General features: G+C 45.8%; 1 protein-coding gene across 2 annotated transcripts; it reads right to left on the bottom strand.

Annotated features, from left to right (window-relative positions):
- Positions 1–562: 562 nt before the first annotated feature.
- LOC306794771 (NACHT, LRR and PYD domains-containing protein 3-like) lies at positions 563–5,762 on the bottom strand. 2 transcript variants are annotated; one of them, XM_079292971.1, is made up of 10 exons: positions 5,726–5,762; positions 5,429–5,589; positions 5,056–5,196; positions 4,910–4,981; positions 3,001–4,789; positions 2,381–2,542; positions 2,109–2,282; positions 1,861–2,028; positions 1,364–1,410; positions 563–1,284 (listed from the first exon to the last, which is right to left on the bottom strand). In XM_079292971.1, the coding sequence occupies exons 2-10, from the start codon at positions 5,472–5,474 to the stop codon at positions 773–775; spliced, it is 3,111 nt and encodes a 1,036-aa protein (XP_079149097.1). In that variant the 5' UTR covers positions 5,475–5,589; positions 5,726–5,762; the 3' UTR covers positions 563–772. The 2 variants fall into 2 exon arrangements, with proteins under 2 accessions (XP_079149097.1, XP_079149098.1); XM_079292972.1 differs by lacking the exon at positions 563–1,284 and having other exon boundaries at positions 1,373–1,410; positions 1,826–2,028.
- Between the last annotated feature and the right edge of the window lie 11,164 nt (positions 5,763–16,926).

Raw genomic sequence — 16,926 nt, 5'->3', positions numbered from 1 at the left:
TTTTCTCTATTTCTGCTTCAACACAAATACACATGATGTTGGAGTGTTGTTGCTACAGAATTCCCTGTTATTCCATCTAATAGTTGTTCAGACATTTCAATCAAATCGATCATTTATGTCGGTGGGATTCATCCTCTGGGAACCATGAATCTCAGCAATCCATCAAATACTCGTTGCGATATCTCAGTCTGGACCAAAGAGGTGGACGGACATGATCATACAACACCGCCAGCAAACGAATCGATCCTCATCAAAATATATTTCTGTGTATTCCATGTTTATGTAAAGAGAAGTTTATTATGACCAATATATCCCATGTCAGTATTGGTCTCGCCCTTCAAAAATCCAGTATCAGTTGGAATTCTGAGCAAATAAACCCCAAACTGTCTGCATGACGATACTAGAGGTGGAATCTTGTTCTTGAGTTATCTGATGAACCAACCCTTTAAGTTTAACGCTCAAGAACGGGGAGAAAGAAAACTACATTCTGCTACATGTCAACAGTGCCACTATGTAACCGTAATACTTTTATTTCAAGTAATTAAAAAATGACAGGCTACAATATACTGTGATAAAATGCTGTTGAGTAGAAACTAATGTTCCATATACAGTTAATAGCATTACACTACAATTACAGTAGTTTATTGTAAATGGAAATACAGCAGCGTGCTGGCAACTGTGCTGCCAGTAACGTACTGTAAATATACAAGGAAGTGGTTTACAGTGACTTGGTTGAGGTGGTTTTGACCACCTTAACACTGCCAGGTAATATCTAGCACAAGAACACTGAGGAGTTAACCGGGCCAAGTCCAAACCATGGGTAGACGGGCTCAGTGAAGGTGGTGTGGAAGGTATGGAGGAGGGTCAGTGCACCACAGGACGCCCTGAAGAAGGACAGTTCCCCCACTGACCAGTCCAGATACACTCCTACTTTATTGGAGTTGGGTGGGGTGGTTACAGTAGTGTCCCCGTCCTTGTCCCAGGCGCTGTAGCAATATTCGGTGCAGTTCAGTCCCCAGGAACAGTCGAACCTGCTGTCCTGACCCTCTCCCTCCCTGGACATCCTTCTGTAGGCGACTCCTATGAAAGCTCTCCCACTCCATTCTGTCTCCCAGTAGCAGCGGCCAGTCAGCCTCTCCGTGCACAACACCTGAGTCCTGTAACCAAACCTTTCTGGGTGATCAGGGTACGGCTGCTTGGTCCAACGAAATGCTTTCCTGTTTCCCTCGGACAGAGACAGGTCTCTGTGAGCTGTGTTTGGGTCCAGGGTGAGTTTCTTGGTGTCTGATGAGGGAACAGATCAAAGATGTCAGTCAGTTTTATACATTACTCAATGCTGTTTTATGAAGTGCTGGTTACTCACATTTCTTTGGAGCTGGCTGTGCTCTGGATTCATCACACTGCTCCACACTAAAACATGACAGAAGACCAGTTTTCTGACACTTGTATCATTAATGGGGTTAAAACAGTAATCCACCAATTTAGCATTTCAGGATCGAAGTCAATGCAGCAGAGATAACGTCTTTTCCTCTTTTATACTGAAAATGATATGGAGCAGATCATCTTGGGGATTTAGCTTAAAAAACGAACTTCTTACATGTTAAGACTGTTGACAATACAGCCCGAACGATGCTGAAGTTTGAGGCTGATACTGATTTTTTAAAGGTAAAAAAAAAAGAGTCTGAAAACAATGAGTTGATCAATTTTGCATTATTCAAAAGTTAAAATAAAATTAACATTTTTTATGAGAATTGACCCAGATACTGTCTGCACTGAGATGGACGTAAAAATAAACAAGTATTTCAGTACTTAAGCGTCTTCTTACTTATCAACATTTGTCGATACCAGTACCCCCACTACCTGAGTTCCTGCAGGCTGCATTGTGGGTCGTTCTGCAGAGCAGACAGCAGCTGCAGGCCCGACTCTCCCGGGTGGTTGTAGCTCAGGTCCAGCTCTCTCAAGCGGGATGAGTTCAAAGCAGATGCCAGGAAAGTGCAGCCTTCCTCTGTCACTCTGCACAGGGACACACTTCAAAAACACCACGACATTTCATCCAATTTATCTCCATAACAACAGTCCTGCTGTGAGATAACTCATCTGACACTCACATGAGTTTTTCCAGTTTACAGTGAGGACTCGCCAGTCCACAAGAGAGAGTTTTGACTCCTTCGTCCTGAAAGTCATTGTCGGAGAGGTCCAATTCTTTCAGCTGGCAGGAGGCTGAGCTGATAACAGAGGCCAGGGCATCGGAGCTGTGCTCTGTTAAGTTGCAGCTCCTCAGCCTTAACACAAAATACAGAAAGAATGTTTTTAAAATACACACTTGCTTAGAACTCAAACATCTTTACTTGACCTTGTGGGGTGGTTGTTGGGTTCCGACCTGAGTGTCTCCAATTTGCTGTTCTTCAGTCCTTCAGAGAGCCGTTTTATTCCGTCATCTGTCAGGTTGTTGTTGCCCAGGTCCAGCTCTGTAACTTGTGATGGGTTGATGGCCTTCGCCAGGTTTTCACAGCAACTCAAAGTGAGATTACATGCATGTAGACTGCAGGAGGAAAGAAAGTATGAGAAAGGTAAGTCATGAAGAAATATCCATATCCAGCGAGTTACTAACTTTATCTATCTGCTGTTTTGTGCCGGGCAGGTGGTGTAAAGTGAAGGCAATGCTTCTTAAGCTGAGAGGGACCTGCAGAGTCAGGTGATCAGTCATTTGGTGAATCTCAGCTCCGCATATTTCACTTTTTACACTGAGAACTGGAATGAATTTGTTCTTTCTTACCCACCTAACCTTTTGTTTCCTATTATATTATATATCAGCTGTACCCAGGTAAATAATCTTTCCACACATTGCAAGTGGTCTCAGGTACGACAGACCACAAGTTTCTTTGATAACTTTATTCTTCATGCCAAAAATAATCCGAGCACTGAAGCTGACTATCTTTAACTTCGGGGCAAAAAAAGAAAAAGCTTTAGAAGTGCTATCTGTTTTTAGAAATCACTTACTTTGCCACTCTGGCTGTTTTAATGACAGGCAGCAGCCGGAGAAGACCTTCCTCTGACCTGGTGTAGTTGCTCAGGTCAAACACACTCAGCTCCTCTTCTGATGTCAGCAATACAAAGACCAGAGTGGCCCACTGGGCAGGTGACAGTTTGGTTTTGTTGAGACTGCCCTCGCTGAGGTAGTTCTGAATCTCCTTCACGAGAGAGTGGTCGTTCAGCTCATTGAGACAGTGAAAGAGATTTAGGCATCTGTCTGGGGACGGACTTTCCTGGATTCTCCCCTTTATGTGTTTAATGATCTTCGTTCTTGTTCTTTGGTGTGTCCTGTTGCTGGTCATTAGATGCTTCAACAGAGTCTGATTTGATTCCATAGACAAGCCCAAAAGGAAGCGCAGAAAGATGTCAAAACGTCCATGTTCACACCGCAAAGCCTTTTCCACTGCTTCTTTGTAGAGGATGAGCTCTGACGGATCTCTGAACAGGAAATGTCTGGAAGCGGACGACTTCTTCACCAAGACGTTGTTGTTTTCGTTGTTGAACGCGAGGTAGACGTACAGCGCAGCAAAGAATTCCTGGATGCTCAGGTGCACAAAGCAGAACATCTTCTCCTCGCACAGCATCACCTCCTCATTGAAGATCTGCGTGTAAACTCCTGAGAACATGGACGCCTGCCTGACTTCTACCCCGTTCCGTTTGAGGTCGCTCTCATAGAAGATCAGGTGGCCCTTCTCGAGCTCCTGGAAGGCCAGTTTACCCAGCGAGATGAGGTTATCTCTCATCCTGTCCGTTTCTGACTCTCCTCTCCCAGGAAGCCTCTTCTTCATGGTCTCCACGTTCAAGGCCAAGAAGTGTATGTACAGCTGAGTGAGGGTCTTCGGTGTCTCTTCACTGTCTGCCGTGGACAACTTCTTCTCAAGAACTCTCGCCGCCATCCAGCAGAAGACTGGTATGTGGCACATGATGTGAAGACTCCTGTAGGATTTCACATGCGCGATCACCCTGTTTGCTAAGCTCTTGTCACTGATTTTCCTCCTGAAGTACTCGTCTTTCTGGGGGTTGTTGAACCCTCGCACCTCTGTCACTAGATCAATGTACTCCAGAGGGATCTGACCGGAAGCTGCAGGGCGAGATGTTATCCAAACCAGAGCCAAAGGAAGCAGCCTTCCCCTGATGAGGTTGATCAGAAGCATCGCAACCGTGGCCGTCTGCATCACGTCAGACAGTATTTCACTTTTGTGGAAGTCCAAAGACAGGCGGCTCTCGTCCAGCCCGTCCAGGATGAAGAGCATTTTGTTTTTACCATAAGTGAAGATTCCTGTGTCTTTTGTTTCGGGGAAAATGACACTGAGAAGCTCCACTAGACTGAAGGTTTTCTTCCTCATCAGATTCAGCTCACGAAAAGAGAGAGGAAATACAAACGCCAGGTTGGTGTTTGCTTCCCCCTCAGCCCAGTCTAGAGTGAATTTATTGGTAGACACGGTTTTTCCGATGCCGGCGACTCCCCTTGTGATCACAGTTCTTATGTAGCGGTCCCGTCCAGGTATAGGATCAAAGAGGTGATTGCAGTGGATGGATCTCTCCTGGCCCACATGTGTCCTGGATGCTATCTCAATCTGTCTCACCTCGTGCTCCTTGTTGACCTCACCACTTCCTCCCTCAGTGATGTAGAGCTCTGTGTAGATCTTATTGAGAGGTGTCCTGTTTGCTTCCTTCATCATCCCCTCGTACAAATGGCTGAACTTTCTCTTCAGAGTAGCTTTTAGTGTCTCTTGACATTGTGCAATCTTATCGTCTGAAGGTGGAAATGCATTCAAAGGTTAATCGTTTTTTTAAATTTTTGATATTTTATAAGAATCAAAAATATTTTTGATATTTTTTAAGAATCAAAAATATTAAACACGGTATTACTGACTTTGGGGCTGCAGGTCACCACAGTTGTCTGCAGTGTCATGGTTCAATTCTTCTTTCGATAAAACAATAGACCCTGCAAAAGAAGAAACAAGATCAGCACGGCCCAACCCCCAGTATCGGATACTCCCACGTCTTATATATATCTACCTTGGCTCGTTGAGAAGATATTGATGTTTATGTTGCCAACGCTAGAACCAATGATGGAGGGAGCGACCACACTGCCTCCCGTCTGAGCGGTGTAGCTGGGTTGAAAATTATGAACCGTGGCTTGAATAGAGGGAACTAACTCTGAGAGAAACCACAAAGTTCAGTTTCAGCAGCTGGTTACGAAAATACCATGTCGGGAATGATCGGTGGATTATTATTACAGCTAGATTTTAAGATGTTTCTGGTGCTTTTTTATCAATTGACGAGTTCTATATTCATGGTTTTGGATTTGAACTCTTCCTCTTTACCCTCATAACTTGTTGGTCCAATTCATTGGCATAGGAACTTCTTATTCTTAATTTGACATCCTTACCTCGAAGAAAGTCGTCTGTTTCGTCAGCAACAATATTTTCCTCCATGTTTTTCTCATCTGCTCCCTCGTAGCCCAGATGATTTCTGTGGATTGATACGTCTCATAGCTGTCTTGGTCTTGGGCATGAGACGGAGACTTTCCTGTACAGGTCCTTTAATTTACTTCCAGTGGATCACATTACATGAAATTAAAACAAACATTCTTTCAGACACAGACAACATACATACAAATACATACAAAATTCAGTCAGGGATTTTAATGAAATCCAATCGATTAAAAGTTGAAGGAAATGCTGACCTGCTTCAATCTCAACTGTTTGCCATCTGATTCGCACACTGACAGTGGAGTGTTATTCGTGTGTTCAACAAAAAATGTGTTTAACTTCCTTCCTGGTTGAAGATGAAGAAAACAGGAAGCTGGTGTTTCTTGTCTGCACAGTCTAGCACTATGCAAGGCTCCTCGAATAAACCGCAGCTCTTAAAACAGTTTCATTTACTAGAAAATGTCATTTTAATACAAATTGCTGCAACATGTTTTTAGCTTTATTGGAAATTATGAGGATCTTTCTTTCTTTTTGTCCGTATTCTCATCATGAACATGTTCTGTCATTTTACATTAGTTTATCACAACAACAATGGCTTGAGAATTTAAAATCATGTAACATCTGCAAATTGAAGACAAACATACACTCCTCATTTAATATCACAACTTCAGTTCATTAAGAAACGAGTCTAGTCGTGCTAGCAGCTCTGTGAGGCCCTGAAACACAAGCAATTCGACTAAATACAAGAGACTTAAGAAAACATCTTCATCAATTTAACATCAAGAAAAAATGCTGCGAATAGAGAAAACACATCGATAACATGATAAACTGCTCAGTGCTAGTAGAGTGATTTGAGCTAAATGCTAATATTAGCATGCTAGCATGCTCACAGTGCAAAATGCAAAATTGCTGAAATCAAGCAGGTGTGTTTATCATGTTCACCATCTCAACATTTTATAATTAGCACTAAACACAAAGTACAGCTGGCTGATGGGAATGTCATTAGGGTTTGCAGGGATTTGGCGCTATGTGAAAAATCGGGGCGTCACTAAAGTCATTAGGGTTCATCCTCCAATGAACATATATATCTGTACAAAAATGTCACCGTAGTTCATCTTATAGCTGTTGAGGTATTTCAGTCTGAACCAAAGCGGCGCACCGACAGACGGACCGACATTATCATCCCGAGAGCCAGGCCACAAGAAAACTTAAAAACAAGAACGCATAACACAAGAACGCATAAGACAGTGATAGAACTATTGTGACGATTTCATCAGTAATGTGTGATGAATTAAAGGTAATTTATGTTCTTTAATCTGAAGCAGCCATTTTATGTTATTACGTCACAGTGAGAGAAATCTTTGACTCACAGATCTGTAAAGAGCCTCCACTGATACTTTCTTTCTTTTTCTTTCTTTTGACTCCCTCGTCATCATCATCGATTGCAACAAAAGCTAAATTGTGGGGTGTTTTGGGGGTGAAAAACAATTAGAAAATTCTGTTTCGTTAATCCTCCATCCATTATCTTGTTCAGGGTTGCAGGACACTGGAGCCGATCCCAGCTGACATTGGGCGAAGGTAAGGTACAGCCTGAAGGTGAGGTACAGCCTGAAGGTAAGGTACAGCCTGAAGGTAAGGTACAGCCTGAAGGTAAGGTATGCCTGAAGGTAAGGTACAGCCTGAAGGTAAGGTACAGCCTGAAGGTAAGGTATGCCTGAAGGTAAGGTACAGCCTGAAGGTAAGGTACAGCCTGAAGGTAAGGTATGCCTGAAGGTAAGGTACAGCCTGAAGGTAAGGTACAGCCTGAAGGTAAGGTATGCCTGAAGGTAAGGTACAGCCTGAAGGTAAGGTACAGCCTGAAGGTAAGGTATGCCTGAAGGTAAGGTACAGCCTGAAGGTAAGGTACAGCCTGAAGGTAAGGTACAGCCTGAAGGTAAGGTACAGCCTGAAGGTAAGGTATGCCTGAAGGTAAGGTACAGCCTGAAGGTAAGGTATGCCTGAAGGTAAGGTACAGCCTGAAGGTAAGGTACAGCCTGAAGGTAAGGTACAGCCTGAAGGTAAGGTACAGCCTGAAGGTAAGGTATGCCTGAAGGTAAGGTACAGCCTGAAGGTAAGGTACAGCCTGAAGGTAAGGTATGCCTGAAGGTAAGGTACAGCCTGAAGGTAAGGTACAGCCTGAAGGTAAGGTACAGCCTGAAGGTAAGGTATGCCTGAAGGTAAGGTACAGCCTGAAGGTAAGGTACAGCCTGAAGGTAAGGTACAGCCTGAAGGTAAGGTACAGCCTGAAGGTAAGGTACAGCCTGAAGGTAAGGTATGCCTGAAGGTAAGGTACAGCCTGAAGGTAAGGTACAGCCTGAAGGTAAGGTATGCCTGAAGGTAAGGTACAGCCTGAAGGTAAGGTACAGCCTGAAGGTAAGGTATGCCTGAAGGTAAGGTACAGCCTGAAGGTAAGGTACAGCCTGAAGGTAAAGTACAGCCTGAAGGTAAAGTACAGCCTGAAGGTAAGGTACAGCCTGAAGGTAAGGTACAGCCAGGACGGGTCTCCAGACCATCACAGGGCCGCCACATATAGGGACAGACTATGAAGGTAGATTTGTGTCTTTATTTTTCAAAAGCAAAAAAAAGTTTCAAAAGCAAAAGAAAGTTCCAAAAGCAAAAATAAAAGTTTTAAAAGCAAAAAAAAAAGTTTCAAAAGCAAAAAAAAAGTTTTAAAACCAAATATATAAACTGAGAATAATTTATTTGTTAAAAAAATAAAAGCTTTGGTTTTGAAACCAAAAGTTTTGAAACTAAAAGTTTTGAAACTAAAAGTTTTGAAACTCAAAGTTTTGAAACTCAAAGTTTTGAAACTAAAAGTTTTGAAGCCAAAAGTTGTGAAACCAAAAGTTTTGAAGCCAAAAGCTGAGTTGGGTGTAGTGGGCGGGGCATACGCTGCTGAATGTATCAGGAGTTTCTATTGGTCCGTTTGACTCGCGTCTCGTATCTGCATCATTGATGCAGATACGAGACGCAAGTTGGTCCGTTTGACGCAAGTCAGCTTTTGGCTTCAAAACTTTTGGTTTCACAACTTTTGGCTTCAAAACTTTGAGTTTCAAAACTTTGAGTTTCAAAACTTTTAGTTTCAAAACTTTTGGTTTCAAAACCAAAGCTTTTATTTTTTTAACAAATAAATTATTCTCAGTTAATATATTTGCTTTTAAAACTTTTTTTTTTGCTTTTGAAACTTTTTTTTTTGCTTTTAAAACTTTTATTTTTGCTTTTGAAACTTTCTTTTGCTTTTGAAACTTTTTTTTGCTTTTGAAAAATAAAGACCCAAATCTACCTTCATAACAGACAACCATTCACGCTCACATTCACACCTACGGGCAACCTTAGAGTCATCAATTCAGCGAAGCTGCATGTCTTTGCACTGTGGGAGGAAGAAGAAGCCTCTTGCTGTGAGGCAACAGTGCTGCACTACACCACCATGCAGCCCCTGTTTAGCTGATCAATTTCTCTCAAAAATAATTTTTTCCGTTCCATTTCTGTCTTCACACTCTGTCACTCAGGTCCTCTCCGTCGAGCGACATGTGATCGTTTCACCAGCGCAGTGAAGAACTGCTTTCTTTATTGGGTCTCAGTTTCTGTTGTTACAGTGACAGTTTCTACATGCTGCATCTTTGCCTGTTGAACAGATGGTGGAAGCAAAGTGCAAGTTGTGCCGTTTTACTTCCTCCATGTGCAGTACATGCTGTGACTGATATGAGTTCATTGTAGGCAGATAGTGATGCCAATATTAGTTTGGACCGAGGCTGTTTTGTAGTTTTTTTTGGAATCCTTCCAAAAATTGCAAGTTAAAACATATCTAAGTATCTACATTACCTCAAGTAAATGATGTTGTACAGCACATGTTGTTGCAAATTAGATTAAAGGATGAATTCACCTTTTTTCAAGTCTGCCTTAAAATATTCAGGCACGTGTGAATGTTGTTTTGAACATTCCTCCTGTTAACACAGAAACTGTTCACTCCTAAAAATGAACTTGTCCAATTGATTTGTCGAACTCAGACTGTCAAAGGCTCATATTTGATCCTGAAAAAACGTTGGAATATATATTTGACACAACGAGGGCCGCAGACTTTGTTCTACATCGCTTGTATTGAAAGTGCGTTAAAGAAGGGACATTTTATCGGCCATTATAAACAGGAGGAACGATCGAATCCAGTTTCAGTGTTCATACGAGCATCTGAATATGGTTTTCAGACTTCAAAACTCATGCACGTATCCTTTAATCAGAAGAAACTGTTCAACGTTGATGACTTGAGATGATTCTGTCAGACTTATTTTATATAAAAAAGAAAAATATTTTGAAATGCATGTAATTAAGGTAAAAGAAAAAAATCTTTAAAAAAAGGTCAAATTAGTATAAAAGTGTTGTTTCCAGACTACATAACTGGCTTCTTACCACGAGGAAGCAAGTTCTTAATCTCGTATCTTCGGTGGCCTTGAATGCGGAAACTTAACTGCCATTCCCAGTGTGTTCACTTCTGTCAGTTAACTCTTGTTTATGTCGGTGTTAGAAAGTTAAGCTGAACCTGAATACAAGTCAAGACAAAGAAAAGTAAAGATGCAAATGACTGAGCTAGTGACGCAACTGTCACGTGCAACTTGAAGGTACTGAGTGTAGATACAAAACGCCGAGTTCAGGAGCCAAAAAGAGGTAGAATTTAATAAGATATCCCACAGAGGGAAAACACAGGAACAGACGTGTCAAGAAAACATGAGGCTCGAACGAAGGGCCAGGTACAGACACGCCTTAAATACCCTTGAGGCAATTACACAGGTGAACCCACTTAAGGTGAGCCAAGTCCAATCAGTCCACAAAACCTAATTAAGGCGCACTCTGCCACCATCTGCTGGATGTCCTGGGGTCCTACGGCGCAGTCCTGACAGTACCCCCCACCCGACGGCCACCTCCAGGTGGGCCAGGCTGGAGAGGGTGTGCACGGTGAAAGGCACGGATGAGGGCAGGATCCAGGACGTGCCGTGAGGGCACCCATGAGCGTTCCTCTGGGCCGTAGCCCTCCCAGTCAATCAGGTACTGAAGGCCTCGCCCCCTCCGCCGGGAATCCAGCAGCCTCCGGACGGTGTAGACAGGGCCACCAGCGACGACCCGCGGGGGCGGCGGCAGTGGGGCAGGCCTGGACAAGGGCGAGGAGAAGAGAGGTTTCAGCAAAGAGACATGAAACACTGGTCTCACCCGGAGAGTCCTAGGAAGTCTGAGTTTGTAAGCCACCGGGTTGATCCTCCTCTCCACAGGAAACGGACCGATGAACCGGGGAGTGAATTTGGAGTCCGTGCGCAGAGGCAGGTTCTTGGTGGAGAGCCATACTCTCTGTCCAGGGCGGAACGTCGGGGCGCGCCGTCTCCTGCGATTGGCCTGGATCCGATGGGTTTCGGTGGCACGTGTAAGCGCAGCACGGGCCTTCTTCCAGGCCTGGCGGCATCTGGCCACAGCAGCATCCGCAGAGGGGACCGCCGACTCGGACTGCTGAGAGGGAAAAAATGGCGGGACATATCCGTACTGAACCTCAAAAGGCGACATACCGGTGGAGGACCCACTCAGTTGGTTGTGGGCGATCTCAGCCCACACCAGCTTTCGACTCCAGGCACCCGGATTGGATGATACCATGCAGCGTAGGTATTTCTCCAGCTCCTGGTTCACGCGTTCCGTCTGTCCATTACTCTCCGGATGGTAGCCTGATGAAAGACTGACAGACGTTTCAAACAAGGACCAAAATGCACTCCAGTACTTGGACATGAATTGGGGCCCTCTATCAGAGACAATGTCACTAGGGATGCCATGGTGACGCACCACCTCTCGGACCACCAAATCAGCGGTTTCCTTCGCAGACGGCAGCTTAGGTAGTGGGACAAAGTGGCTTGCTTTGGAAAAACGGTCCACAATTACAAAAATCACTGTGTTACCGTCAGAAGGTGGTAGGCCAGTGATGAAGTCCATTGAGATGTGGGACCATGGCCGATAAGGAACCGGCAGGGGGTGGAGCAGGCCCGCCGGGGCTTGGTTTCCTGACTTCTGTGTAGCACAAACAGAACATGCGTGAACATACTCCTCAATGTCAGTTCTCATGCGTGGCCACCAAAAGCGGCGGCTGACTAGCTCCATCGTGCGGGCAGCCCCAGGATGGCCCGTCACTGGTGAGTCATGCCCCCATTGTAGAACTTCAGAGCGGGCGTTGAGCGGGACATACAGACGGCCCGGGGGTACTCCACTAGGACCTGGATCCTCCTCTTGCGCACGCAGGACGGCGTCCTCCAGGGCAAGCGTCACCTGTCCCACCACGCAGCTGGGGGGAATGATGCACTCAGGGACCGGGTCAGTAACGTTGGCGTCATACTGGCGCGATAAGGCATCAGCCTTGGCATTCTTGGTGCCGGGGCGAAACGTGATGATAAACCTGAATCTGGTGAAAAACAGGGCCCACCTGGCTTGTCGGGGGTTCAGGCGCTTGGCCTCACGGATGTACTGGAGGTTCTTATGATCCGTGATGACTGTGAATGGGTGGCGCGCTCCTTCCAGCCAGTGTCTCCATTCTTCAAGTGCCCTTAGGATGGCCAACAGCTCCCTGTCACCGGCGTCATAGTTCCTCTCAGCGTCACTAAGCTTGCGAGAGAAAAAGGCACATGGGTGCGTCTTGTTGTCCATACCTGATTTCTGGGACAGCACAGCTCCAACACCAGACCTGGACGCATCCACCTCCAACACAAACGGAAGGGCAGGGTCAGGGTGCCTCAGCAGTGGGGCTGACGTGAACTGAGCCTTGAGATGCTCGAACGCCGCTTGCGCCTCCGGGGTCCATCTGAGTTTGGTTGGGGCTCCCCGGCCCACTGCTGTGATAGGTGCTACTATGGAGCTGAAGCCTCGAATGAAACGGCGATAAAAGTTAGCAAACCCCACAAAACGCTGTACCTGCTTGAGAGTGGCGGGAACCGGCCAGTCCAGTACAGCCTGCACCCTGGATTCGTCCATGATTACTCCATCGGGGGAGATGACATACCCCAAAAAGGAGGTGCGGGTAACGTGGAACTCACACTTCTCCAGTTTGACGAAGAGCTGGTTGTCCAGCAACCGCTGGAGGACCTGCCGGACGTGCTGGCGATGTTCTGTGAGGGACTTGGAAAAAATTAGCACATCATCGAGGTAAACGAACACACTGCGGTTGAGGAACTCCCTGAGCACTTCATTTACAAAGGCTTGGAACACAGCAGGAGCATTGGTCAGACCAAATGGCATTACCCGGTATTCATAATGTCCACTGGGGGTGCTAAAAGCAGTCTTCCACTCATCATTCTCTCTGATGCGGACCAGATGGTAAGCATTCCGCAGGTCTAGTTTAGTGAACACTGTAGCTCCTCCAAGAAGATCAAAAGCGGAAGACATGAGTGGCAACGGATATTTGTTCTTTACTGTGATGTTGTTCAGTGCTCGGTAATCTATGCATGGTCGTAGACCACCATCTTTCTTGGGTACAAAAAAGAATCCTGCTGACACTGGTGAAGTTGAAGGTTTAATAAGCCCGTTCTTAAGAGACTCGCTAATGTAGTCCTCCATGGCCTGAGTCTCGGGGCTGGAGAGAGGGTATAGTCGTCCCCGGGGGGGAATAGTGTTAGGCAACAGGTCAATGGCACAGTCAAAAGGTCTGTGAGGAGGAAGTGCTGTAGCTCTAGTCTTACTAAATACTTCAGCTAGGTCATGATACTCTGCAGGGACTGAAGAGAGCTCAGAGGATGAACAGGCAACAGCACACTTCCTCACAGGTGTAACATGTTTGGCTGAGATACACTCTGGGCTCCATGATAAAAGTTCGCCAGTGGACCAGTTGAACTGGGGATTGTGTTTCTGAAGCCAGGGAAACCCTAGTACTACTCTATCATGTTGGGATTGGACTAAAGCCAAAGAAACAGTCTCTGTATGTGACCCAATCTGCAGTAGTAAGGGGTGTGTCATGAAGTCAATTTTACCGGAGCCTAGGGGTCGTCCGTCGAGCGCCTGGATCTTCACAGGATTGGGAAGGGCCTTGGTAGGTAGACCGAGGCGTGTGGCCAGAGCAGAGTCCATCAGGTTTTCCTCTGAGCCTGAATCGATCAGCACCGTGATAGGGATGTTCTCCGGGTTCTCTGGGGTCCAGGTGAGTCGAGCCCTCAGGCAGAGGCGCTTAACTGGGTTGGGGTACTGAGATTGGACAAAATTGCTCACTACGCTGTCCCCTCCTCCTAATGAGCATCCTCGTTTCCCTGCCGCTGGGGACATTGGTCCCGGTAATGTCCAGCTCCTCCACAGTAAAGGCAGCATCTCTCTCTGCGGCGTCGCTCTCGTTCTGCAGGTGTAATGCGGTACCTGCCTACCTCCATTGCCTCCGCTTGAGCGGGCTGAGCAGTGGGGCCCGACGCGCCCAGTGGTGAATGCGCTTGGGGAGGTGCCGAATTGGGAAGCCTGCGCTCACGCCTCCTTTCGCGTATGCGCTGATCGAGGCAGATAGAGGTGGTTATGAGCTCATCTACAGTGACCCCCCACTCCCGACTAGCCAAATCATCTTTGACCGCCTCAGACAGGCCATTGTAAAAAGTGGTCAAAAGTGCTTCATTGTTCCATTTGCACTCAGCTGCCAAGGTGCGGAATTCTATGGCATATTCAGACACAGGTCTAGCTCCTTGGCGGAGCGAGCTGATGCGGCGTGCTGCTTCTCTGCCACTCACTGGGTGGTTAAAAACCTGGCGTAGTGTCTTGGAGAACTCTACTGCATTAGCACAAAGTGGGGAATATGCCTCCCATAGGGCAGTAGCCCATACTAGAGCTCTACTGGTTAGCAGCGAAATCATAAAAGCGACCTTAGCTTTCTCTGAGGGGAACTGATCAGGCTGCATGACAAAACACAGGTCACACTGTGTCAAAAATCCCTGACAGGTCTCTGGAGTGCCGTCATACCGCTCTGGTTTCTGTAGGAACGTCTTGGCAGCCGGGGGGTTCGGCTGGTGCATTTGCTGGGTTATCCAGGCTTGGATCTGCTGGATCGAGGTTCCCTGGGATTCCACAGCGCCGAGCACCTGGGCTAGGCTGACGTCTCCTCCTTCGGCGCCTGTTACACTCATGTTGGTGGTTCGAGCCTACTGTCACGTGCAACTTGAAGGTACTGAGTGTAGATACAAAACGCCGAGTTCAGGAGCCAAAAAGAGGTAGAATTTAATAAGATATCCCACAGAGGGAAAACACAGGAACAGACGTGTCAAGAAAACATGAGGCTCGAACGAAGGGCCAGGTACAGACACGCCTTAAATACCCTTGAGGCAATTACACAGGTGAACCCACTTAAGGTGAGCCAAGTCCAATCAGTCCACAAAACCTAATTAAGGCGCACTCTGCCACCATCTGCTGGATGTCCTGGGGTCCTACGGCGCAGTCCTGACAGCAACAATAGGATGCACACAGAAGAGCCGAGCGAGCCTATTGTTAGGTACTGATCGATCAAAAAAATGTAATTCTCCATCGCCACCATTTGCTGCTCACCTTTGTTTTTTTTTGGGCTGCAACCAATATTTTCACAAAGATTTTAAGAGCTGCTCCTTCCTCTGTGCGTCCTTGTGCATGTTTTATACAAACAATGAGTGAAAGTAGTTTCACGTTTTCTGGTCTCAGCTGTATTTGTTCGCCGCTGCAACGGACCAGTGATGGACAGAACCTACATTACATTACATTAAATGACCCCAACACTGCCAGTCTTAAAATAGATAATGGTATTTGCATTATTGAATTGAAGATGAACAAAAAGAAGATTTTTATGCTGCCCAAGTCTATCTTCGTGATCGTGATCATTCATACCGTTCACATTTTATAAAGTTGTCTGATGTTAACATGTAGCATCTGCTCCTGAGTTAATCGGATGAAGTGGGGATGAAAAGCTGCTGTGATTTTAATGTGAAATTCTCTCTTTGTGTTTACCTCAACCGTGTTGCTGAGCCGAGGCGGCGTGATATTAACACAAAGTGTGGAGTTTGTGCTAAAAATACTGTGACTTTGAAATGTGTTTTTGCACAGAACGAAGGCTGCGGATTTTGTTTCCCATCGCTTACATTGAGAGGAAGTGACCTCTGAACGAAAGGGTTGATTCCAGCAAAACAACGTGACCAAATCCTCTGATGTAGATTTAACTTTCTCTCATTTATTAATTTACAAAACTGAACTACAAACTGGCCACAACTGAATGTTGTTGAGCATCCATGTGTTGCATACTGTTAATAAATTATCCTTGAATCCTTGAAACGGGGGCTGACTGCATGTCACCTCTGATTTTTTTTGCTGCAATGTTCAAAAACGTACCGTTATTTATTTACACTGTCAGAGCTGACTGAGCTGACGCTGGCGTTTCATCATCGACACCCTCCTTTTCACCCGGACAGCCACTCACACACACACACACACACACACACACACACACACACACACACACACACACACACACACACACACACAATGCGTCCACAACTGAACAGTTGGAGGTCAGTAGCTCCTTGCTCCGGGGCATCACGAAGGAAAGGGAAAAAAGAATTACTCATCCCCCCCCAGTCAGATTACGTCTCCAAAGCAGTACAGAACAGGAGTGTCATGACTCAGCTCTTGGCCTCGTCCACTCTCTCAGTTGTGATGATGTAACAGATGGCATATTCACCCTCATTAGTCACAACAAAGAAAAAAAAGTCATGCCTAAATGTTTCGCAGCTACTGGAGCTCTGATTGCACAATTAGTCTATTCTGGATTTCAAGCAGAGCTTCAGTTAGTTATGGGAATGTCTGCTACAAACACAAATGTGATGATTTGGCTCATGCAGATCATACCACAGGACTGTTTTCGCTCCAAGAAAACAATGACACGTCAGCACAAATCCTGCACGCTTCATATGGCCCCATGCAAAAAGTGACATGAAGCTGGATGGAGAACATGCACAGTGCAAGATGTCTCCATTGACTAAATATGGTTGAAAAAAAAGTCAGTCGTTTTCAAAAGTGCTGAGCTTGTTTTTTCACAGCAGGGGTTTTTCATGAGAACACGAAGTGATGTCAACGGACATAGCTGCCATCGCCATGTGACCTTTTCCACTGCATAATGAAGAGGGAGGTTTGACATAGAGGGGGCTGGACAGCTTCCTCGTGTCAGGGTAAAGTCAGATAAAGATGAGAATGAATATAGGTCTGACTGCAGTAATACTACAATAATAATACAATAATAAGACTACAATATGGAAAATGGCACTCAGACTTTCTTTCTTTCTTTCTTTCCCGCGACCGAGTGCCAATTTTCTGCTGGAACCATCCTACTTTCTCTTCTCTCAGCCTCCCGTGCTCTCACTCCTCTTCCCTCCTCTGCTCCTCTGTCTCTCATCAAGCGGGCAAGGCGTAGTGT

Source organism: Melanostigma gelatinosum (genome assembly GCF_949748355.1).
Source record: "Melanostigma gelatinosum genome assembly, chromosome: 21".
NCBI classification, from domain to species: Eukaryota; Metazoa; Chordata; class Actinopteri; order Perciformes; family Zoarcidae; genus Melanostigma; species Melanostigma gelatinosum.
Note: the sequence above shows the minus strand (reverse complement) of the source record. Positions and strands in the feature narration are given on the sequence as shown.

Bases quoted from the DNA above. Each gene is read 5' to 3' on its own strand.
- LOC306794771 (XM_079292971.1), bottom strand. From the start codon at position 5,474: ATGGAGGAAAATATTGTTGCTGACGAAACAGACGACTTTCTTCGAG. The intron at 1,411-1,860 runs GTAGTGGGGGTA...GTCATGTTTTAG, and splicing joins TGCAGCCTGCAGGAACTCAG to TGTGGAGCAGTGTGATGAAT. The intron at 1,285-1,363 runs GTGAGTAACCAG...TTCCCTCATCAG, and splicing joins ACAGCCAGCTCCAAAGAAAT to ACACCAAGAAACTCACCCTG.